The 25,267-nt window shown below is 41.9% G+C and overlaps 1 protein-coding gene and 1 long non-coding RNA gene across 2 annotated transcripts in view; one reads left to right on the top strand and one right to left on the bottom strand.

Moving 5' to 3' along the window:
* The window catches only part of CHKA (choline kinase alpha), a 28,138-nt gene extending 15,587 nt beyond the window's left edge, over positions 1-12,551 (bottom strand). The window contains exons 1-2 of the mRNA XM_083602321.1: positions 11,623-12,551; positions 3,576-3,687 (exon numbers count right to left, since the gene is read on the bottom strand). Of these exons, the coding sequence (XP_083458447.1) occupies positions 3,576-3,687; positions 11,623-11,942 (432 nt within the window). The 5' untranslated portion in view covers positions 11,943-12,551. The remainder of the gene's footprint in view (positions 1-3,575; positions 3,688-11,622) is intronic.
* Positions 12,552-13,605: 1,054 nt separating this feature from the next.
* LOC310757604 lies at positions 13,606-14,762 on the top strand. The gene is made up of 2 exons (XR_014545346.1): positions 13,606-13,731; positions 14,485-14,762. It is a non-coding gene; the product is annotated as an uncharacterized lncRNA (long non-coding RNA).
* The last annotated feature ends 10,505 nt before the right edge of the window (positions 14,763-25,267 follow it).

Genomic DNA, 25,267 nt, shown 5'->3' with positions numbered 1-25,267 from the left:
GTGCAAGAAAATTATACGTATGTGCATCAGTATTTAAAACCAGCATCCCTGGAACTTTTAAAAATATCAGCATCACTGAAATTCTTTTTCTTTTAATTTATTCCTGTTTGGTACAAGGAAGTTCCTTAAGATCTCAGATGAAGATCTAAATCTATAGCACAATCAGTTTGCTTATGCATTGAAGATTGATCTGGAAAAGACAAATGCTTATACTGAAACCCTCAATATAATCTGAAAGTTTTACCTTGGGACTGTCTCTGCTTACTTAACCCTTAGTGAACTGCACCAACAAGAGCAGTCATTTCACTGCCACTATGGAAATAAAGGAAGTTAGAAATCTCAAAAGATCTTAAATACCAAGACAAAAAAGGTTAGGATATTAACACTCAAATAATTGGCCAAACTAGATCTTGGAGAAAAAGTCTGAGCTCCAGTGCTATTTTCTTCATATAAGGACACAGAAGGTTTTGTTTAAAAAGTGGGTATTGAGGGAAAGCAGTATGTGCCCATGTTCTGGTTTAGGATTCTCCAAACTTGGATATTCATAGGAAAATTTCTTCAGAGTACTATGATTACAACAGATATGATGGAAATTACTACTGAGATCCTGAAAACGCTGCCTTATTTTTTTCAGATGAAAACATTAGCAAATCACTGATGCCCTAATTTCTACAAACTACTTTGTACAGGCAGCCTGTACAAATAAAGGTTACTTATAATATGCAATCAGCTCATACATTGAAGATTTTATAAAGCCAGGGGTGTGGCTTAAATAATTTGTTAAAATAAAACATTCAGTGTAACTATCGCTAGACTGTTAGTTTAATTGATAGTTCTAGTGCCAATGGTTCAAGCCACTGTTTCGTTGCAATACATTGCTAAGATGGACCAGAGAAAGACATTGCAGCAGTAACTTGCTTACATATTTCCAATCCAAGTATTTTGTATACTGCAATACACAATCCGAGCTTCATACTTACAAGCACCAACTGATGCCCCAGTAATCTCATTGTTCTCAGTTATATGAAGGCATGCAGAACACTTCAATTCAATATATGGAAATAGCATGTATATCAGTTTTATAACATGGAGTACAAGCAAGTGGAGATACTTTGGGGGCTAACCATATGTTTATAATGAGGAAGCTCCATAGGAGTGGGAACTCTACCCCACTGCTATAATCATTTGGATATGTGAATGCATTTTCTTTATCCCTTTATCCATAATGCATCAGCTGTTCAGTGTTACAGCAGAACTCATTTTGCCACCCTTGGAGAGTGCAAGGAGAAAATCTTCCTTTTACTAGTCATAGATTACCTGTATTTTGCCAATGAGTTCAACACTCTCTAGCAAGATTACTACATCATTAACTGCTTTAATGCACAGTTGTTGATAAATCTAGATTCAAAATAGCTGGTCAGAAAGCAATTCAGGATACGTTAAATCTAAATTGCATGGTCGTTTTCTAAATGATAATGTGTTGTGTATTAAACACAGAAGTGACAACAATCTTGTACGTGTATTCATTTCACAAATGGAAATTCAGGAGTATGTCAATGTCTACATGGACATATTGTTTTAATACAGACCTACCAAGATCTATACCTAGGACCTAAGGCCATTTCCTGCTCAATGGAAAACTTACTCAGAGGCACATTACAACTCTTGTCAGACATGCCACAGTGAATCGTATGTCTAAAAGAAATAAACAGACTTGCATTTTTGTGTGTAAATTCTGTGGCTAAACACAACCATTACATAAAAATATGTGACATGATTCAGTCCACTGCTGGTGCAGTACCTGTGTGTGAAGGATTCCCACAGGATCAACAGAGAAGTCCAAGAGGTGCTCCTAGATCCACTTATGTCACATGACTCAGGTAGTTTCTGCGACACAAAGTGTTTTTCATCTACTTAAGACTGTTATGGCAGCTGCAGTCTCATTCTAGACAGGAATAGCATGACCATACCCTGGTAACCTCTAGGATTAGCTTGGAAAACTAATATAGCTTGGAAAACTCCAACCCACCAACATCCTGTGACGTCAGGTGTACAGCAGATACAGCCACAGCTGCGAAACAACAATCAGGAGTGTTATAGTGCACTCCTAACTGCTCCTCTTCAAGCAAGGCCTTCATTCAGCACCTTTTAAATTTGGTGCAAAATAAAAGCTCTGTGGGATTGATTCCACTTGGGAGCTCCTAACTGCACTCAACTCCGGCCCCAAGCTGGACTTGTTTTTGTTGCCAAACAGAAGACCTATTTTCATTAGGGAAAGCTGAGCAAGCCTCCGATTTTTGCAACTGAAGCATTAATGTTCCTTTGCAGTCCAGCCAGGGCTAGAAAGGAAGAATCAGAAACACACTTTGATTAGACTCCCAATTATTCCCACTGACAAGTGGGCTAGATCTAATTTGCCATCCCTGAGCTATTGTAATGAACTGTATGTGTGCCTCCCTTTGAAGATTGCTTGGAATCTGCAACTGGCTCAAAATATTCCTATTAACTGGGATCTATCCTCACAGGTAATTAAAGAATACTGGTTTCTAGTCCATTTCCAAGTACAATTCAAAGTGCTGATGCTTACCTTTAAAGGCTTACATAGCTTGAGACTTGGGTACCAGAAGTAAGGCCCACCTCCATGTCAGCATGTCCATTATTGGAGGTCATCTCTGGAGGTACTCCTCCAGGCATCCTTATCATCAGAAACAAGTGCATGGCAACTAAAGAAACTGCCTACTTGGTGTTGCGTGTAGAATTCCCTTTCCAGGGAAGCTTGTCTGATGCACACAATGTTATTTTTTTCAGCACCAAGCACAGACATGTATTCTCCCATGTTTTAAGTTCAACTGCTTTTAGTTGCAGCTACGCATATCACAATTCTGGGTTTTGTATTTTTATCCTGTCATTTATATATTGTGAATCATGCCGGAAATGTGGCTGAAGCATAATGTAAAACCCTGACATAAATAAACAGGAGCACTATTGGATCTGTGGGAATCCTTTGTCCATAGGTACGGCACCAGTGAATTGATCATGGCCTCAATTTTCAATTTCCATCTGCATGCATCCAGAGCAATGCACTTGGAAGCAACAAAATGGGAAAAGGGAAAATGAAGTGCTTCTACCAAATGCTGTTAGATTACTGACAGTAAAAGCTTGGTACATGTTTCCTGGAAGGAATTTTGGGGAAAGACTTGAAGCTGCTATATGCTTGTAGTTAATGATTCAACGAAATTCTAGACAGTTATCAGATTTACCATGAATGCTGTTTCTCAGTTTAAGTCTGCAAAGCACAAAGAGGGTAATAAGTGACAATTTTTCTGAATAGTAAAACTCCAGGAAACGTCCACATGCATACTGACAAGACAGTGCAAAACTAACTAAAAAAAACTATACATCCGAGATCTTCATAGAAAGCAATTTCTAGGCAATAAGAAATGAACAAATCTAAACTGAAGAGCTCTCAAATCACAGAGTATGCATGTGCAATAAAATCTAATTTTAATATTTTCAAGCCTATTCTAATGCAAGATGTTTAAACATCAGCCCACTCCCCCACACCAAATACTCACCATTTGTAGAATGGCACCATATAAGCGAAGAAGAACTGTGCGTGGTTCATCTGCAACAGTCTCCATGGTATCAGGTAATGAGCACTGGAACAACATGTTGCTGAGGCCTCCCCTAAGAAGGAAAGAATTATGAGTTACACATATGAACACTTGCACTTCTCACATGACTGAAGTTCAGATTCCAATACCCTGAGTTAGACAACTGGACATGAAAGAGCTATTCTACACTGCCTAACTTTCTATTTTTTCAGCACTGACTATATTATGTCTACATTTACATTTCACATTTCCTCCATGCAACAACCCTCTGAGGTAGAGTTACTTCATGGCAGAGTACAGATTTAAACCCTGGTCTTCCAGGTTCTACTCCTAACACTAACTTTATTAAAACATAGCTTGAATTTCATTCCCAAATCTGTATTTAAATATAAGTTAGAAGAATTAGGAAGAAATTTATGTTTAATAGTACTTTGCATTTATGTCTCCGAAGTCACTGTTTAAGGTAGAACAGCTAATAAATAATTTTGGACAATGGGAAGGACCATAATATGTGACTAGAGGCAAAGCATGTTTGTTAGATTATTTATAACAATGAGCACAAGTACTTAACATACAGGATCAGTTTGATCCAGTTCTCTACAATGATAAAATGCTACCGTATATGAGTCCTGAGCTTATAAAGCGTATTCTCATATATCCTGCACTTCTAAGACATTCACTCAGGGCACTCTACATTGAGTTATCCGATTTTATCACAACAACACCATGAGGTATACAATACTGAGGTATAGTGAATGGGCTGACCACAATTAGTCCTTCTCAGTCAAGTTAAGCAGTCTGCATTTTTTCCTATGACGACTGATATTCACATCAGCTTTGAGGGAACATCTATTTTATCTGCTTCCTTAAAACAGTTATTGGGTTGGGCATGGCGCCTACCTTAGTGACTGGTTTTGGAAAGATGAGAAGGGGTGCAATGCACTAGTGATGCATTGCCTCTCTCCTCACCCACCCACCCCAACCCATTCTGAAATGAGTTTTTGGACTGGTGAAGTCATCTGGGTGTTGGGCCCTGTTCAGTCCAGGATGTATTCTACTCTGAGAACAGGTGGAGGTGAAGAAAAGCTGGGATGACTACCTCTTGGAACAAAGTGGCATAACACATTCTTCCTTGCAGTGCAAATATGGTGCACAGCAGCATTTGAGGTCCTAGCAACAAGGTGCTGAAGGAGAAGTTGCAAGCAGCTTGACTGTGGTGCAGAGGATACAAGAGAAACTACCTCCCACCTCATTAAAAGCCTCTAGTGTGCTCTTAAAATTTCACAGATCATCATCTAGGAGAGCAGTAAAACATATCCTTATTGAGAACTAATTCTATGTTTTAAGTTCAAAAAGCTAGCCTAATCCATCGTTATTGTAAAACCAAAGACATTTACAGCAAGAGTATGAAAAGTGAAAACTGCTGTGCTATGGTGGAACTTCATGGACATTTCTGAAAGCTCAGAAGATAGAATATAGTTATAGACGGCTGGGGTGCGTATATGACCAATGAGTGCTGTAATGGAGTTAATTTGGTACTTTAAGATATTCTGCCATTGGTTCAGCTTAACCCCTTAGTCTTTATTCCTAACTGACAATCTACATAAGGGCAATACCAAGGGCAAAGTCACAAAATGGCTGCTACCAGAGGTGTTGCCTAATACAAAATGACTACCATCTCCAAAAGAGCAGAAAAAGGAGACACACAGGAACAAAACTTGTTCCAATTAGGAAAAATCCATTCAAATTTTTTTGGTAAACAAAAAATGTTTGAAAAACTTCCTTTTCCACACAATTTTAAGTCTTGGTTGTTATGCTGCGTGTTGCTATACATTAGAGCTAGAAAATAAAATATAACTGAATCCAGGAATAATTTTCGATTGCTACAGTCAGCCATACAGAGGCAGAGTTAGAAATACAAACGCATATTATCTTTATTGCATTAAAAAAGGGAAAAGGGAAAAAAACACAGAAAATGAATTAAATAAATCACCAGAGTTGTAGTTGAGCGATACTGGCCCAAACTAGTGTAACGTTTGAGGCTGAATATCACCTACAAGCTTCTCAAAATTTTTAAATTTTGTACGATGAGAAGATAATGCTCTCCACTTCCCAAGCAATTTGAGAACAATCCCAGGCAGAGGAAAAGGTGATGAAGATAATGTTTCTTACATGGGTCCACTCCCCCCCCCCCCTCACAACAGCAACAGCAACTTGGGAACAACCAGGGGAAATGTTATAATTATTATGGGTTGTAATAAACTTTTACTCAGAGTAGACCAATTGAAATTAATGGCCATGACTAATTTATGTCATTACCTCAACTCACATCTTTTTTTAAAGTCTCTGAAGGAGCTGCCTGCTCCATGTAGCTGATAGGCAGCAAAACAAAATAAGCAGAGCAGCAAATGGGTGGACTCAAGGACTAGAAAATAAGACAGAAGCAGGAAAGGTGCACCCAAGTGTAGGGGGAAATAGTAATTATTTAGGACCCCAGGGACTCCTACTGCCTTGTGTCCTGACAACTCACTGATTGGCTAAAAAATGACAGGGAGTAGGCGGACTCATTTCACAGAAATTGCTTAGAATGATAGCTGCACACTTTGCTTCATTACTTTCTTTCTAGGAGGGCTAGAGACTTACTTTTTTAAAAGAAAGCTTCGAATCTGAGGCCCTTGCCATGGACACTATTGTGGGTGCCTCCAACATGCACCGATTCTATAATGTGTTCATTTCATGTACATATAAGCCCACCTTTCTCCCAAACTGGGTGGCACCATATAAATAAAATATTATTCTTAAGTGATGCCTCTTGAAGCTTATGCTTTACTACGTTAATTTCAACTGTCAAAGTGCAATTGTCATGACAAACTACAAAGGGTGAAGCAATTCAAGGCACACCTCCTTTGATACACAGTTATAAAGGAATGTTCCATTAGGGTATCTGCTCTGTGTAAGAGGAAGGGTTGCAGCTCAGTGCCTTCTTTGCAAGATGAGATCTCAAGATTCAATCCCTGGCATTTCCAGGAAGGGAAAAGAACCTGCTTTAAAGCCCCTAGACTAGAGCATCACTGCCAGACAGCGCTGACAATATGGAATTAGATGGGCCAATGGCCCAACTTGATATAAAAGCAGCTTCCTGTGATGCCCCCTGCTTAGCATTCATTCTTTCTAAATTTAAGAGAGATTACCAAACAGAAGAATGCAGATAGTTTTGCACATAGCTTTGACACCACCCGCTTCTTATTTAAGAGGCAGGCAGGACCATCCCTCATCTGACATCACGTTAGTGATGTGCTCCTCTACACAATGTATAGCTAACAAGGCTCCTCCCACACACAACTTCAGCAATGCTGCCTGTGTGTTGAACAGGGCTGCCCTGTGGGAACTGTGGCAGGCAGAACTTTCTCTTTCCTGAAGAAGAAAGAGAAAGAACTCTAGCTTGCAATCTGAAACAGACCAGCTGATGATGATGATGTAGCCTTGCTTCTAAGCAAGTCTAAAAGGGTGGAATTTCCCGGCTGAAGTTCTCAAGTACTAGAAGAAACTTAAACCAATTCATATTGATGCAATTTGCTACTCATTTATTTCATAAATGGACTGGGCTGCCAACACATCTATTTGTTGGGGGAGGGGGAACCTTCAGCAAGAATGTGCCTATGCAAAGCATCTGCTGCCTTATTCGTTTTAATAAAGCACCAGTTGAACACCAAGGAACCTTACAGTTTCTTGTACTGCTGAAGTAGTAGCAGCAATAAATCTGAAAGCAAGCCCTGTTGTGCACTTCCATCCAGGAGGAAAAGCACACCATCATACCTGGTTTATGAAGCTAAATGAAGAAATATGTATGAAGCTAAATGAACAAACATTTGAGATAGGCAGCATTTGCTAGTTTGGATTATTTTTCCTAGATGCAGAATAGTCCAATTTAATAATTAAACCACAAAAAGCTACTCTTGATCTGTGTCCAGAGCATCAAATTGCACAAAGATACCACAACAGAAAGGAGTACAGTACCAGAAACTACTCTCTGCCAAGTTAGCCCATCTTTCTATTACCCTATGACTACCTTTGGAGTTATTCCCCGCTCCTAATCTTTTACAAGAAACCCAAAACTGAAGTGCAGCTGGGGCACTTTTTTTTTTCAATTGCAAAGAAAAGCCCTTGATTTGCTATCACTAAGAACCTTAAGACTACACGGAGAATACTCAAGCTATATACCAGAAAAAGATGACAAAGCAGCAGAAAATAAAAACTTTCAACCAGCACTTTAAGGATGAACTGAATGCTATATTGAAAAACCTGACATATCTTTCTGAGAGAAAAGCAGCTTGAGCAGGGGAAGGTTCGGACTAGAAAACAGGTGCGTGCACCCACTCTTTCAACAGTTTTCTGTGTTTACCCTAACAAACCTATAGTACCAGAAAAACAGGTAGGCAAAATTAAGCACCTCCCTCCACAACACACTTCTTTATTCTTCAGGTACAAGTGAACATTTACAGTAGCAGAAAAACAATGCTTTAGCACCTTTTAAACAAAACCTTATAGAAGAAACCTAAATTTGTGTTTAGTCATGCCCACATTTTAAACATTTGGAGGATATGAAGGGTCTTCAGTGCGGCACTTGCACCTGTGTATGCACCCACAGAAGCCTTCCCTGGCACACACAAGGTCCTCCCCCCACAACTGCTAAAATTAGGGTTGAAAGAAGGACCTATTGTTAGATAGATCTAACAACTGCTTCTCTGGTTTTCAAATGTGCCTAAAGGCCCCATAAAGTTTACAACCCCCAAGACTTGGGTACTTCAGAACAGCCTTCAACAACCTGTTGCCCTCCCGATGTTTTCAACTACAACTCCCATCAGACCAAGCTAGAATTGGCAAAGGCTGCTCCAGAAGTGAAGGGTTTTCCCCCCACTCCGGTATGAGGCTCCACACAAAGATAAGCAGCAAGGAACTATTCCCAGGTGTGTGGGTTTTTTTTTTAGGGGGGGTGTTTTTTGCAAGAGTAAAGTCTTTATTGCAGGGCATGTGAGACGGAAGAGATACTGAAGGGGAAAAACCGTGTGGGTCTATTCTCAGATGCTGAGGATCATGGCTCAACAGATAGGCAGCAGTCCCAGATTATTTTAAATCCAGCTATATCGGTATCTAAAAGAATTGTATTCTTATGTATTTATACAGTATATAACCCATAGAAAAGTAAAGATATCCTAGAAGCTGGTTTCTGGTTTTGATACCACAAGGGGAGCAGTATGCACCCATCTTTTTTATCCATGTTTTGATAGAACAAGACCACTTCTCAAAGTTAACTAAAAATGGGTTATTTGGATAGTTTTAGTATATTTGAAGCAAATTTAATCACAATTCCTGATTGTTCCTAAAACATATTCAGGCAGAAATCCTATACACATTTTCCTAGGAGGAAATCACATTAAATTCAATTGGACTTACTTCTGAGTAGGCATGTATTGGATTGTACACTAAAGTAATGTGTATACAAAATAGGGATTCAGATGAGTTTTATAAATGGCAGCTCCAAGAATAGATACAATGCTGCTAAGATTATTAACGTTCAACAGCAGGAACTGCATGCTAAAAGTTGCAAACAGTTGTGTGTTTAAGAAAGTGTCTATTTTAAATAAACTATAGAGATATTAAAGCTACATTCCTAAGCATACTTAAAAGGAAATTTAAGTTCTACTAAGTTCAGTAGTATTCCATATTTCTAAGTCAACATACAGTATTTAGAATTGGGCTGTAATAATATTCAACACTATTATGTTGTGACCTCTTGGGTTACATTATGACCTCTTTTACACACCAGTGTGATTCTGCCAAATGCCCTTAAAATATACAAGTAGTCCAGCTACTTGTGAACATTCTGGAACTATGGCTTTTAGAGTTCAGTTTAACTATTAAAATTCTAAACATGTTAGATGGGGAAATGCTATATGTATATGTATTCCCATGGATTTGTTCTAGTTTTTCAAAATTAATGTTACTTGTCCATGGATCTGGGATAAAGGACAGGACAAATATTTTAAACAAAGCGTTTTAAATAAAAAAAATTACAAGGCAATAAATCCCTCACTGACATATCTGGTATGAGTATTAACTGTTGGGCATTCTAGGAAAATTAAAGTGATTAGAAAAGGTTTTTGTTTTACTTCTTTTCTTCAGAGGCAATTATACAAAATCTAAAAAACTTTCCATTCCTGATTACTTACCCATACTATACCCAAGCCAGTTATCTACTCATTGCTGGCATTGAGAGTCAGAGCAAGGCACCTGATACTACAGTAACTTGTTGCCAAAAAATGACTCATACTGCTGAGCAGTCTCATTCAAAAAAAAAAAAAAAAGTAGAATACACATTTCATTGTTCAGAAACCATCTTACAAGTTAAGTTGACTCACATTTTTAAAATATTGCCTTAAACTTTTCATCACCTCTGAAGCTTTTTTGAATGGTACATTCCCATTTGATGGCTACCAGACAATCAGTGAAGTCAACTTAGTAGTGTATTTAAAGAGTTTTTTTAAAATGGATTTTCCTTTCGGACTATGGGCTAATGTAAGCAAACAAAAACCTCCAGGAATATCATCAGCTCAAATCGTAGAACACAAGCAATTCCTGTATAGAAATCAATTCAAAATAGTAAACTGAATAAATCAAACTTGTGAAGTGCAACATATTTTTGGCACAAACATACATATCTATTTAGCCACACATGTAGTGGAATTCATTTAATTTCCTAGATCAGGGTTTCACAAACTTGAGCTTCCAGATGTTTTTGGACTACAATTCCCACTGCTCCTGCTAACTAGGGGTAAATGGGAGTTGTAGTTCAACAGCAGCTGGAGACCAAAGATTGGGAAACTCTGTCCTAGATGAAAGTAACTTCTGAGTTCAACAAAACAGCTCAAGGCTTAACAGAGACAACATCTTTATCACTGTGGGATGGCTTGCTTGTGGTCAAAAATCTGCCTCATACTATACTACAGAGAGATAAAAGATGTGCTCCCAAAAGTTAATGGACGTCCACACATTACTTTCTATTCTTATCCCATTTGTGTCAAAGGTTCTGAAGAGTGGATAATGGCACAATTCACTAACTATGGTTAAAGAAGATGAACTGTGGGGCTCAGTTCATAAATTATCCAGTAAACTGGGGGGAGAGGAAACAAACTATGGTATGTCTTAAAATGGGCTTGTTAACCATAATAAGCTTTGCCAACTGTATATGGTTGTGATGTCTGAATTCATAGTTGGGGCAACTTCTCTATCTCCATAGGAGTGCAAAAGAGAAACAAAAGCAGTCAAGCAACTCTAGACTACAATATTCCTATACATTTTTAAGCCTGAACCATTGTTAGGATTCTAAACCATGGTTAGTGCAAACAATGGCCTAGGAAGGTATCAGAAATGAGTCAATCATTTATCTAGCTAATTTATCTATTTAGATACCTTCAAATGTTCTCTCACACAGAAGGCAACACTATGTTTGCAATATACAGAAACATCTCTATATACATATAGGCACCGACAGGTCCTTGGCAGCAGTGAAACTGCCATCTCCCCAAAACATAGTCTCCTTCTGCCCTTCCATTACTCTTGGGAGGTCAGTGGCGTGCCCTTGGTAGAAAACAGCAGTACCACCATATGGACAATGGTTTCCCTGTAACATTTCAGTGCGTATAGATCCGATATGAAGCCTTAAGGACTCCCCTCCATAACGTCGTTATCAGTAAGACTGTGGGAGACAAAAGGTGCCAGGTCCGACAAGAGCCAACAGCCCCACCCCTTCCCCTCATTTAAGGTTTGTAGGGGCCGCACCGTCATGAACAACCCTCTCTTGGAAACCTGATGCCAGATGTGGTTGCTTCGTGGCGACGAGAAAGCACTCTGTATACGCTCAGAGACACACAGCTCTTAATCGCATTCACCCTAGAAGGCTGATCCCTTGATGTTCCCACTCCCCACCCCACCCCCGTATGTGGCTGACCTGATGGGCGTGATGCGCAGCTGATCTTCCCGCAACCCCCGCCACGCCCCCCGCAGGAACTCCCTGCACCAAAAATACGCCTTGCGGCGGGTGCGGGGGTCGGGCTGCTCCTCCGCCGGCGGGGAGGGAGGGGTCGGCGGCGTCGGCGGCAAGGCGAGGGGCTGCTGCTTGGCTTCGGCCTCGGCGTGAGAGGAAGGCGGCAGCGGAGGCGACGAGGGAGACTGGGTGAGGGCGGGCAAGACCGGGCCCTGGGCGCACCCCAGCAGAAGCCCCAGCGGGGAAGCGTCGGCCTCGCCGCCGTTACAGAACTTGGTCTTCATGGCCGACGAGCGAGAGGAGAGCGAGCTCGGGAGGCAGAAGGAACAACGGCAGCGCCACACGCACACACAGGAAAAGCCTCGCTGCGCACCTCCTGCCTTCGAGCCCCGCAGACGGTATGCGGCGCGCGGCGCTCGCGAGGGTTCTTATAGCCGCTCGCACGCGGACCTCGTGCGCGCGTTCACCTCGCGCTCATCAGCCTTGCCCCCTCCCACCCGCTCGCATCCGCGCCACCAACCCCCCCCCCGTCCCTCTCTCTTTCTCCGTCTCTATTGATTGGCTACGTGCCCGAGCCAACCGCAAGGTTGCGGCCGCGCCTCTCCCTGATTGGTCCAGAGGGAAGACGCGGCGCGGGAAGTCCATTGGCTGCCTTCCCCGTTGCTCTGGTTATCCGGCGCTGCCTAGGCTCTCGCGCGTATCCCTGCGATACGCATAGACTGAAATGCAGAGGAGAGAACCTTGGGGTTGTGGGGGAGGGGAAGGAGGGAGCAAGGTGGCGGCAAGCGGCGGCGGCTGCTATCCCCGCTTCCTCCCCCCTGCCCCTCTCGGCGCGCACAAAAGGAGTGGCGGCTGTGCCCGGACTCCCTCCCTCCATCCCCCGCCCCGCGAGTCCAGCCTGCAGCTCTTCCTCCGCTTTCCATCCTCCAGCGGTTCTCTGCACGCTCCCTCTCTCGCCGCCAGTTGTGTATTCCCCCTCGCACACACCGCACTTCTTTATTTCCACTCCCTTGTTTGTCTTGTAGACTCCATTTTCTTTTCTTGATCCATTCAGCCAGCCAGCCTCCTCCCTTTCCCCTGGCACGTGGACCAGGGGCGATTTTATTCAGGATTCACATCTCAAACTAAACCTAAATAAAAGTAATCGGAAACGGAGGCAGGTGGGATGGGTATGAAAATGCACTGCATCATTGGAGGAAACGCAAGAAGACAGAGTTGGCTTCCCTCCCCCTCCTCGATGTGGTTCAGGGTATCAACATCTCCGCCGGGGCTGCAAAGACGACGCAATTCTGCCGCATTCCGTTCGGTATTTAATCTTTGCGGCATTGTTTGTCGCGAGGTTGGCGGCAACAAAGTCTCCTTTGAAGGCGACGGCGGTGCCATCGCTCTGAGTGCCAAGTAGTCGGCAGCGGTGCAAAACTGAAGCATTTCATTTTGGACACTTGAGTGCTACGCACCAACAATTTAGGGAAAACGGGGAGGGGGGAAGGTTGCCCCTCACTTTAGCATCTGGAAAGTTAACGGCTGAAAAAAAGTCCCAAGTGCTGACTCATAGTGTAATGAACTGAACGTAATGTGACATCAGTGGTTAGGGGAAATGGATGGTTTTGTTTATTATCCTTAAGTCCACTCCCTTCTGCAATGAAAGAATCCGCTCAGGTTGGGATTCATTTTGATTCTCTCTAGAACGGGCAATTTCTTGGCGTGGTGACATCATAATCATGTGATGCCACATACCAGTGTGTCAGCTTTGCAGGTTGTGAAAGAACCTCTTTTGTCATAAAGGAATAAGCAAAGAAGCTACATTTCAAACCCACAAATCACAAAAAGCTCTTCAGATCTTGAGTCTGTGCTGCTTCTGTATTGAGCCTAAAACAATGCCCCCTCCCCCTTTTAATTCATCCACATAAGAGCTAAATGAAAACAATAATCACCAAAATCACGATCCCTCACCCTCCTGTATCTATGTCATCTTGGATGCAATCCTCTTTCCTTGTCCACATAACAAAAGGTTTGTTGTTGCTCAACTAAGTGAAGAAGGATGGGCTTCCTGGAGTAATAACTATGATCCATGTTTGCTCAAGAGATCTGACTAGTTTTGGGGTGGAGGTTCTTTCTTAAAATACTGTACAATATTTTAATCTAGCGTGTCTCACTAATGGTCTGCTGGGACCAGAATCTGTTCTCGCCTTCTATTTCTTCTTTAAGGCCCAGAAGCTGCTTCACACATTATTTGCTTCCTGCAGAAGAGTATGAAGTATGATTTAAAATGTCAGGATCTGCAGTCATTGGAGGAAGCAGGCTGGGTCAAATGGATAATATTTGTGTTACAGAGAATTTCTCCACTGAGTTCAGATAGATAGATAGATATTCAGAGGTTTGTAGAATGATGCCATTATTTTCCAAAAGTATAGCATGGCTCTTTAGTGTGGATTTCAGATAACAGTCCAGGGAGCAAAGGGCTACACCTGTCCCAGGTACAGCAAGTCATGAGATAAAAGGCTTAGATGGCACCAATCCCAGAAAACTAAACTCTGTTCCCTGGCAACACTAACTATGGCTATGGTTATGTAAGAAGTGACTCAATATATGTTACAGCATATTGGTTTCCATCCACTTCATGGACTTACTGGCTTGGATTGAAGCAGTTTTCTTATTGCCTCAGATGTTCTTTGCCAGCTCACTGGAGTATGAAAAAATTTACTTCCTGTTACTATGGATGCTAAATTTGCTAGGGTTGTTTTTAAGGTGAAAGGTCAAAATGTACAAACCACAATGGAACTGCTGATACATGCTAGAAATGTTCCATAGGTGAACACTGTTCAGATTCAGCAGTGTTGCTGGATTCTGGTAGTGCTGGAAAAATTTTGGTTGGTTGAAAACACACCCAGCCTTCCAGCCAAAAAGGCTTCCAAGATGGCTTACAATGACAGCTGAGATTACATCTTCAAACAATGACATAATAATATAAGAAAGAGCACAGCAAGCACAGAGCAGAGACATCAAACCAACAGACACAGCAGAAAGGAAAGGACTGTGTCCCTATGTACCCACCAATTTCAATACTGTTCAAAGGCCCCAAATATCATTTACATAAAGCATGACTCCATGTGGTCAGTTTGCTTTTAATGCAAATACTGTATTGGGTTTTCTTTGAGCAGAATTCAAGTGCAAGGAAAAGGTGAGGGGCAGGGGAACCCATCTCCAGCATAATGGAACTTTGTTCAGTAGTGAAACACTCAGTGAATAGTGTGAATGCCTAGCACATAAAGCTGTTTTATGATGACTCAGACCATTGGTCCATTAAACTCAGTGATGTCTGCACGAACTGGCAGCAAGGGTTTCAAAAGGGGACATTCCCAGCCCTGTCTGAGGATGCTGGGGACTGAAACAGAGATCTTCTGCACTCAAAGCGGATGCTTCAGAAGAAGAAGAAGAGTTTGGATTTGATATCCCGCCTTTCACTCCCTTTAAGAAGTCTCAAAGCGGCTAACATTCTCCTTTCCCTTCCTCCCCCACAACAAACACTCTGTGAGGTGAGTGGGGCTGAGAGACTTCAAAGAAGTGTGACTGGCCCAAGGTCACCCAGCAGCTGCATGTGGAGGAGCGGGGACGCGAACCCGGTTCCCCAGATTAGGAGACTACCGCTCTTAACCACTACACCACACTGGCTCTCAGTGTCCCTTGGGCCCTTTTTGCTTCTCCCTATTCCCAGGCTTCCCTCAGTTTTCCGCTGCGCGCGCACACACACATACCGCCTTTCATAGCCTGAAGCTGAACTGTGAGATAGCATATGGCTGCCACTCACACCTCCCTCATAACACCTAAGGAAAGATGATATGCGGTTTGATGTTGCACTGCTCACTGTTTCCCCTGCTCCCAGAAGTAGTGGTCAGTGAAGTGTGCTGGTGATGTGCTTGGCATGAGGAAGTCACAATATGCATCTTCCTTCATTAGACATCCCTGGGAAGACCTCTCCCATGGTGGATAGTTTGGGCCTACTCTTTCAAGGAGTAGTTTAGAAAATAAAAAAGTGTTATTCATTACTTTCTATGTTTGACACAAAAAAATAAAGATAATCCATCACGGCAGGCATAAAATATTTTACTGGTAGGGGTGTAGTGATACCTGTGGCTTACTTTCTGATGGGTCTGTACTACACTGAAAAATGGCAGCAAGGGAAAAAGGTGCTCTGGAAGGTTTCTAAAAGTGCAATTAATATAATTTATGGACAGTCCCATTAACGACTGAATATTACAGCTCTCCCAGTTCCTAGCTGAAATTTAATGGATCGTTATGTTTTGCTGGGTAAAACATCTGGTTGATTTGATACAACGTGTTCCCTCTGTTTTTCTTTATTCTTTGCCAAAGTGAAAGCTCCTGAACCTTGAAGAAAACACAAGAAATAGAAATGTCAAACACAGCAGGCATTTTATTCCTTGGTAACAGCAGGCGGCAGACAGACTATTGCTTGTTCTCGTCAAAAGGTAAGTCCTAGTGCAAAGAAACCTGAATTGTTCTAAGACTGGGACTTGCTGTTTTGCAATTTTGCTATTGCATCAGATATAAGTGGTTCCCCAATTTTGGTTGTTTCATAAAACTCATACATTGTGTGATTGTTAAAAACCTCAAAGCATTCTACAATAAGATAAAACAAGAAAATCAAGAAAAAAATTACAAGTACCATGGAATACGGGCTGCTGGAATAGATAACCCAATATGGTGCCATCCAGGTGCTGTAGACTACAACTACCATCAGCTCCAGCCCACATTGACTATGCTCAGGGATAATAGGAGTTGTGGTTCACGTGTGAAGAGACCACATTTGCTAGTCCTTAGGTAGGCCTTTCGTTTGATCCAGAAGAGCTCTTAAGTTCTTATGTTGACCAATAAGTACATCACTGCATAACTGAGGTGGATGTAGTTAGTCTCCAGTTCCAAATTGTTAAGTTGTGGGTGAACATATCAGACAACACAGCAATTCTTCAAACAGCTCTTGTTTATTCACAGGCCAGAACAGAACTGAACTGAAGGGTTCAGCCAGCCTGCTTATATAGAGCTCCACTAGAACGCAACAGTAACCATTTTCTGTAACTATCCAATCACTGAACGTCACTTTCAATCCCTTATTTGCATATGTGGACCTGAACAATCTACAGTATTCCCCTGCTGGCCCAGGGTGAGAACTTCAGTACATAACACAAATCCTGTGAACATACCAGCAAATTCAGATGGCACAATCAAAGTGGATTTTGCCCTCTTGCACAACAAACCCACTTCCAAAAATGAAAGGGTCAGGAAAATGCACTGGAAACTGTGGCAATAACAGTTGTCTGACATGACGGTGGATAACCGCCAAACAAATCAGAATGAATGCTCAGTAACTAGCAGGTGCTGCATACCTCCCCCTGCAAACTTTGTGCAAGCAAGCCAGGATAAATTTTCGATAAACAGGTCATTCGGAAGTGATCTTGGTGACCTTTTTAAAAAAACAAGTTTGTATTGGTTTTTAAATAGATACAAAAACAAGAAGCGTTAAACATTTACCCAGCAGTACATCTAATGGTGTCTGTTCTATTCTCTGACTTTAAACATAATCTCACACATTCAGTAGTCAAACACATTAACTAATATAATCTCTCCATTGAGAAGACTGAGCACTTGGTACAACAAAGTCTTGATTTTGGTCGTTAACACGGTTCAAGAAAAGGGTTCCGGTTTCCTGAAAGGTGTCTCTTTTGGTCATGCATTTGATCAGTCTCCTATGTAGAGTGACTAGGGAAGAACTTTAGTCTTTCACGTTTCAGCAGCATCCTGTGCAAGCCCAAAATTCAGCCCCCACCTTTGCCTTCCATTCTGCTCAATTCACTATGTCATAGTTGCAATGCTCCACAGTGCCCCCTAGGCTTGGCACCCAGTGTTGTGGAACTAGTCACACTGCCCTAAATCCATCTCTGTAGTGTAGTGAGACCCTCAGACATTGCTGTATCCAGATATTGTTTCCCCTATGTTCAGGGCTATTTCAGACTGGTTTTTCTACTGTTGTGCTGTTGCTAGTCGTGCTGCAATCAGCAAAAAGCCTACTAGTTCTCTGTACTGCAAGCTGGAGCCAAAGTCTATGTCTAGTGTTAGTAGGGCTAAGGCAGGATTTGGAGAGAGGTTGGTTTGTAATTATGGATATGATTTTAAAAAGGAAAAAAAAGCATCATGGCATTCCCACGAAACATGAATAATTGAACCAAGTTTTCCACAACCCTTCCAACATAACAGGGAAAGGGAGGGATTGATTTTAGCAATCTGTCAAGTCCAGTGGCAGTGCAAGATTACCTTCAGCAAGGTCTTCTGTAAGTGGGCAGAGATGGTTTTAGGGGTGGGGAATAGTCCACATACCCTCTCATTTGCGTTCTTCAGTTGGGTGGTCAATTTCTGATTCCCATATGATTTTGAGGCCTCCAGCATCCCCTACTGTATGATCTAATATATTGCTGTATATTAGGGAAGCATATAACCCTTCAGGTCATATGCTGGCCTGTTGCATAAGGATTCCAACAAGGTAAGTGTGCCTAGGCCCTCTCCCCTGCACCCCAGGGTGGAAGCAACTCATGGAGCCAGAGTCCCATTTAGAAAAGTCGTTGAGATGAAACCGTTCAATGTACAGGGCTGGATTTAAAGTACTACCTCAATCCACTGCTAGCTGGGTCTAGCTGTTCCTGTGGATATGGTAGATGGAAATATCCTCTCACACTTCCTGAACATATATGGAATGCTGCCCCCAGTGAGGCCTACCTGGAGCCTACATTAACATCTCTCTAGCACAAGGTTAATCACCTTTCTCTTTTCCCAGGCATTTGATGGGACAGGATGAGCTAGGATGAGCTCACCTGCTTTGAGGTGGTCTGTTGTTTTTAGTACAGTATTACGAAGGATTTGGTGGTACTTTATGATGCTGAATAACTGCAGGTTGTTTATATTTTAATTTTTTGTATGCTTTTCAATTTGTTGTCAGTTGGCTAGGGACTGCAGTGTTTTCGGTGAGTGACAAATTGAAATCATCACAATCACCATAATGAGGGATATCACTTCAACTGTTTATACTGTTTATAAATTTTAATAGTTTGCTCGAATAACAGGTTTGCTCTTCAAAGACAAAATGGTTGGTATAGTCAATTGCTCCCTCTGCTTGACGTGTTTGATAAAAAGGTGCGTGCAGTAATTCTGACTCAGAAGTATTTGTATTTGTTCAGTTTTATGAGGACCAAGCTTATCTTGCACCTAGAGCCATAAGAACTTCTATGAGCAAATATTTGGACCAGCTTCTGTGTCAGCCAGTCCACTTGGTTCATTCCTAATCACAGGCTAGGGGGAAAACCAGTTTAAGACAGGGGTTGGGAAACACCTTCAATAGACAGTGAGATTATTGTAAGAACAGTTTGCTATGTGTAGAGGTCACCAATTTGCAAAAGGCTTAAGGGGGTCATGGCAATCCAGGGTGGTATTGTTATGCTGTGCCTACACAATTAAAGGCATAGGAGAAGCTGCAATATAGAGTCACTAATTGCTATACTTCTAACAAAGAATCAGGCATGTGTTTTTACATTGGGCTAATTAGAATGAATGTGTAGGATACAATTCAGGTATTATATCTGAAGTCTTCTCCCATTAACACAAATTCAAGAAACTATAACAATCCTTGAACAAATTTTGATTATCCTAACTTCTTTCTTTATATCTCCCTGCATCACCTCCATAAACCTATGCCAATGGAACATTACATTTTGGATTTCCCCAGGCCAATTCCATTAATGAGATTGGACTTTACCAGGGCAATTTGTAATTTAATAGTTCGGTTCTTATTTGCTTGCATTTTGCTGTGTAGTAAAATGTCATTGTTGGGACTTGGTACTGAAAGACATGACTAGGCAAAAAAAGACTGTCTTGATAATTTATTGCTTCAGCAGCAACAAAAACACTCTACATCCCCCTAATCTTTATCAGAACAGAACCCCAAGGTAAGCTTGCTCTCAGATCTTCTCTCTGATGAATGATTCACGCGACGTGACTTTCCTCAGCTCCTTCTCACTTGTTACCTTGTGACTTGTTTACAGTATTTACAATTACAAGAACTAGTGCGTATGGGGCGACCACACTTGCTTTCTACCTCATCAATTAAGCCTAAAAATGGATAATATTTATCTACCTAAAAACAGATAATATCAGCTTATGGAGTAAGGAAATCAAGTATAAAAATTATGAAGACAATCCTACAAAATATAGATATAAACCAATTGTGGTATTCTAACCATTTCACTTCTCACCATTGCACTTTGATAATATTGTGAACCTGATGAACTTACAGATGCGGCCTGGCATTTATTAACCAGATATCTGAGAATCCAAATGAGTAACGTGGGAGTTGTTGCAACATAACTCCCATATAAATCACCATTAGGCTTTAGGCAAATATTGGCTTAAGCTAGGGACGGAACCACTGCTCTTAGCATGCACTGCCTTACATATCGCCTCTCTTTATGCTTAAGCAAACTGAACAGCAACAGTCCCTTCAGGCTGTACTCATGGGCACCAGCAGAGTCAATTGCTGCTGAATACGGCAGGCGGAGTCCAGAGAGAAAATCCTGGTAAAGTTTACAAAACAAGCTGAACAGAACAGTGTATACTACCTGAGCAGGAAAAAACAAAAGGGTTTTGCCCTTCTGATTGTTGGTGCGAGGAAAAAAATGGGTATAAAAAGGAGTACTTGTGGATGCCAAGATCCAAGTTTGGGGTAAGTTCTCTTTGATGAGAAGAACCCCAGCAGAGATTTAAAATCACAAAATATGCAGCAAAGTAAAGTGTGGAAATACAGGCTTGTTAGACCTTTAAAAGATGACCTTGAGAGTTCCCAAACTTCCCTCTTTCCCCAGCATAGAAAAAGACCACATACAGTACAGTGTGGTACCTTGGTTCTCAAACGCCTTGGTTCCCAAACGCCGAAAACCAGCCCCAGTGGCAAAGCTCTAGTACTGCCAGTATTTATTTCATAAAATTTATAAAGTGCTTGATTGTAAAACAAAACAAAACCTTCAGACCTCCAGACTGGGTTTTGAACCCTGAAGGACCAGGTGCGCAGCCTGGGAGTCATTTTGGACTCACAGCTGTCCCTGGAGGCGCAGGTCAATTCTGTATCCAGGGCAGCTGTCTACCAACTCCACCTGGTACGCAGGCTGAGACCCTACCTGCCAGCGGACTGTCTCGCCAGAGTGGTGCATGCTCTAGTTATCTCCCGCTTGGACTACTGCAATGCGCTCTACGTGGGGCTACCTTTGAAGGTGACCCGGAAACTACAACTAATCCAGAATGCGGCAGCTAGACTGGTGACTGGGGGCAGCCGCCAAGACCACATAACACCGGTCTTGAAAGACCTACATTGGCTCCCAGTACGTTTCCGAGCACAATTCAAAGTGCTGGTGTTGACATTTAAAGCCCTAAACGGCCTCGGCCCAGTATACCTGAAGGAGCGTCTCCACCCCCATCGTTCTGCCCAGACGCTGAGGTCCAGCGCCGAGGGCCTTCTGGTGGTTCCCTCATTGCGTGAAGCAAAGCTACAGGGAACCAGGCAGAGGGCCTTCTCGGTAGTGGCGCCCGCCCTGTGGAACGCCCTCCCAACAGATGTCAAAGCGATAAACAACTACCTGACATTCAGAAGACATCTTAAGGCAGCCCTGTTCAGGGAAGTTTTTAATGTGTGACATTTTAGTGTATTTTGGTTTCTGTGGAAGCCGCCCAGAGGGGAAACCCAGCCAGATGGGCGGGGTACAAATAATGAATTATTATTATTATTATTATTATTATTATTATTATTATTATTATTGAACCCCCTCATTCTCTCAAGAGCAGTACACACAAGGGAAAAAGAAGACATATAACACAGACAACAACATAGCTCCCAGGGCTGGAGGCTTGCAGAGAGCACTGATAGGCCTCCTGAAACAAGGATTCAAGACCCATTCAGAAAGAAAAACAATCTCCTGACAAAAAGCCACAGAAACCATTTGGGAAGCAGGAGGTATAAATACAGACCCCACCAGACTGAAGGCAAAGAAGAGTCAAGTGAGAAAGTGTATGGATTTTAGTCTTTGCGTCAACCTCTTGTTTCTGGGTGGACATGCTACTGCCTGATCACAGCTAAGGGCTCAGTCCATATAAGAACTGGCTCTCATATATTAATCTACCTCACAAAGTTGTTGGATGATATGTTCTTCCAAATGCCCCTGAGGGTGGGATACAAGTGTAACCAACAAATACGTGAATTTTATTTCTAGCAAGTTCCACATGAAAACAAGAGGCTCCTCACACAGCCCACCTCCCTTTTCCTACCTAGCTTGCTGGACAGAGCTGTGCTGCATTTTCTAGTGCCACCAACAGACCAAACGATGGTCCTCGTGGCATCTGTGGAGCAGCGAGCAGCAGTAAAGGTATATGGGTGGGCTGGTGAGCATCCAATGTAGATGGAGGCTGGTTCATGCAGGTAGATGGCCAGGACCAAAGCCCTGTTTGGGATGAAATGGCTACTGCTATCCCAAATGTCTACTGCTATCCCAAAGTTGGGGGGAATTGTCTTCTGTGTGCTCCACTCACCTTGATGCACTTACAAGGAGAATGCACCTTGTTCAGCACAGCTGTAATGCTTGTGTTGCCACCGAGAATTTGGAAAACTTGGGTTGTTTAAAAGGAGAACAAAGAAGAAACAGACATTAAGAATATAGTAACCAAACTCCTGCAGCCATCTGGGTAGAGTTTGCTGTTGACATTCAAAAGTTCACATACTGGAATTACTTGAACTCTAATGCACTTACCATTTGCACAAGCTATGTAGCACCCATGTACAGCATGTGCTAATTTGCTGACAGTATGCACAACAGACCAAGGGACTTTTGGGGTAACTGGGATGAGATGAGCTAAAACTATGTACTTCTGGTTTCATTATATATCTTTCTCTGTAAACTTCTGTTTTGCAATAAAAAGCTGTCATCATTTTCGCAAGGGGGAAATGTTCAAGTCCTGGGCATATTTATTTATTTGCTTACTACTTTTCTACAGTGCAAACTATTTAAAGCAAACTATTTCAGACCTATTATCAAACTACAATAAATTCTTGGAGACTCTTGACTCCACTGTTATGAGCAGTGCTTTGTCTTGATGGAGTGTTAAGTGTCTTTTTTCAGTCAATGTGTATGGGGGGGGGAATTCTTCCCATCTGGATATGCATATTTGTGCAAACAAGTAAATGTGTTAAATATCAGATCAGCACTGGTTCTATCCTGGAGGCACTGGAATGATCTCCTCTTCCAGGCTTGGGATCTTCTAAACACCCCCTCCAGCATAAAGACCTTCCTTTCTTCTCAAGCAGAGACCAAGAGGAAAATTAGGCTTGCAGTCATCCATTCATTTTATCACCCGAGGCCCAGGGCAGGTAGATCTTGTGGCTGGGAGGAAAGTGTGACAGTTGTTATTGTGTTCAAGCTGGAGGGATTTAGGCAGAGCCATGGGGTTAAAGGCTAGAGGAGTGGAGGTCTTAGGACGGGAAGGTAATGAAGCTAGATGAGTGGTCATGTAAGTACTATTTGGGTAGAAGAAAGACTGAAGGTGGGAAGGATGGGAAATAGGGGAAGATGAGGTAATGGATGTTGGAAGCTCATTATATAGAAGAATGTGGGGGGGGGGACAAATGATTTGGAAGTAGGTTTTGAAAATTATATTGAATTATTTGGACAAGCACTGAAACATGTAGTATTCAACTAAGTTTTCCTGAAGGAGCATCTCCACCCCCATCGTCCAGCCCAGACACGGAGGTCCAGCACCGAGGGCCTTCTGGTAGATCTCTCACTGAGAGAAGTGAGGTTACAGGGAACCAGGCAGAGGGACTTCTCGGTAGTTTTACCTGCCCTTTGGAATGCCCTCCCATCAGATGTCAAGGAAATAAACAACTATCTGACTTTAGAAGACATCTGAAGGCAGCCCTGTTTTTAATGTTTGATGTTTTATTATCTTTTTAATATTCTGTTGGGAGCCGCCCAGAGTGGCCAGATGGGTGGGGTATAAATAATTATTATTATTATTATTATTATTATTATTATTATTATTATTTTCCTCAGAATAAACATCAATGGCTCTAATATGGTCATGTTCATTCATTTCAGTGTGTCTATTCTGCATAAAACTTGGCTGAATATCACCTAGTGTCCTAAAAAAAACTACAACTTGGTTAAACTTTAATCAGAATACAATATTCTGAATTATTTCTATGGAAGCTCTTGGTTTAGAAGCAGAGTCATGGGAAGTGTGGGGTCCTCTCTGATCCTTCCCAGACCAGCTTCTGCCTCGTTACTGGTTCAGTTAACAACAGGGTTGCTGGTGTTCCAAACCTGCCAGAAGAGGTGTGTGTGAGGACTCTGTGTCCCTTGAAATGATTGGCGGTGCTTAAGAACACTGGGACAATCCATTATTTGTTGCAAGTACATTTACTCCCCTGCCCACTTGGCTTGTGATGAGCAGAAGTGCTACCAGCTAAACCATTTGCCTTAATTGCATTATGGAACTCACCCCCCCACCCTGCTGCCCATCAGGAAAAAAGAAAAGAAAAATATGTGGTAGCAGTAGCACTGCTGTAATTAAACTTCGGTCCAGTTATGACTCATCAAGTGAATATCAGTTGTGCTTTACAACGATAAAAACCATAATCAAAATCAAATGCTGTACCAAGAAAAGCAGAGTTCTCCATGGCAATGAGTAAGAAGATCTCCAGGGTCTAAACTAGACATTATTATTATTGTTGTTGTTATTGTTATTGTTATTTACATTTGTGTATGAAGAGCTCTTGTGTGAGTGAAGGAAACAGAAGCTTCTTCTACCTCCGCTTTTGTTATAAAAATTGGATACTCTCTCTTCTCCCTGTTTTATAAATTAATGAGGGAGACAAGTAAAGAACAAATATGGCTACCCCCAGGTATGTTTAGCTTGGCTCTGAGTGATGGGGCCTAAAATGCAGGTTGCCTCTTGTCAGAAAACAGCTGAGGTTTCTTATAAGCATTTGCTAGTGCTGATGCAGGCTTGGGCAAACTGAGGAAATGCCAGGTTTTACACCACCAGGCTGCTAGAAGCAATGTTCAGATGCCATCTGCTTTCTGAGGCTGGTGGTCATGGCTTCAGTTTCCATGCTGTAGTCACGAGGGATAGAAACTAAAACTACAGATAAAGAGATACTGAGACAAGATAAAAAAATGTTCTTCTATGCAACAACTGCGGCAAGAATTTTATTAGCCCCAAAATGGAAACATGAAGTACCAACAAAAGAAGACTGGCAGATGAAACTGATGGACTTTGCAAAACTGGCTAAACTGACGGGAAGAATCCGGAACCAGCGAGATCAAGCATTCCGAAAAGACTGGAATAAATTTATATTATATTTCAAAGACAACTGTAAGCAACTAACATTACTAGCAGGGTTGTCTGAAGATTTGTAAGATGAAATTGCTACCTAGTCAGGTTGAGTAATTTAATATATTAGGCAATGATATAACAAGAATAGGAAAGGAAGTGAAATGCAAAGATG

This window comes from Podarcis filfolensis (assembly GCF_964270895.1).
Source record: "Podarcis filfolensis genome assembly, chromosome: 1".
NCBI classification, from domain to species: Eukaryota; Metazoa; Chordata; class Lepidosauria; order Squamata; family Lacertidae; genus Podarcis; species Podarcis filfolensis.
Note: the sequence above shows the minus strand (reverse complement) of the source record. Positions and strands in the feature narration are given on the sequence as shown.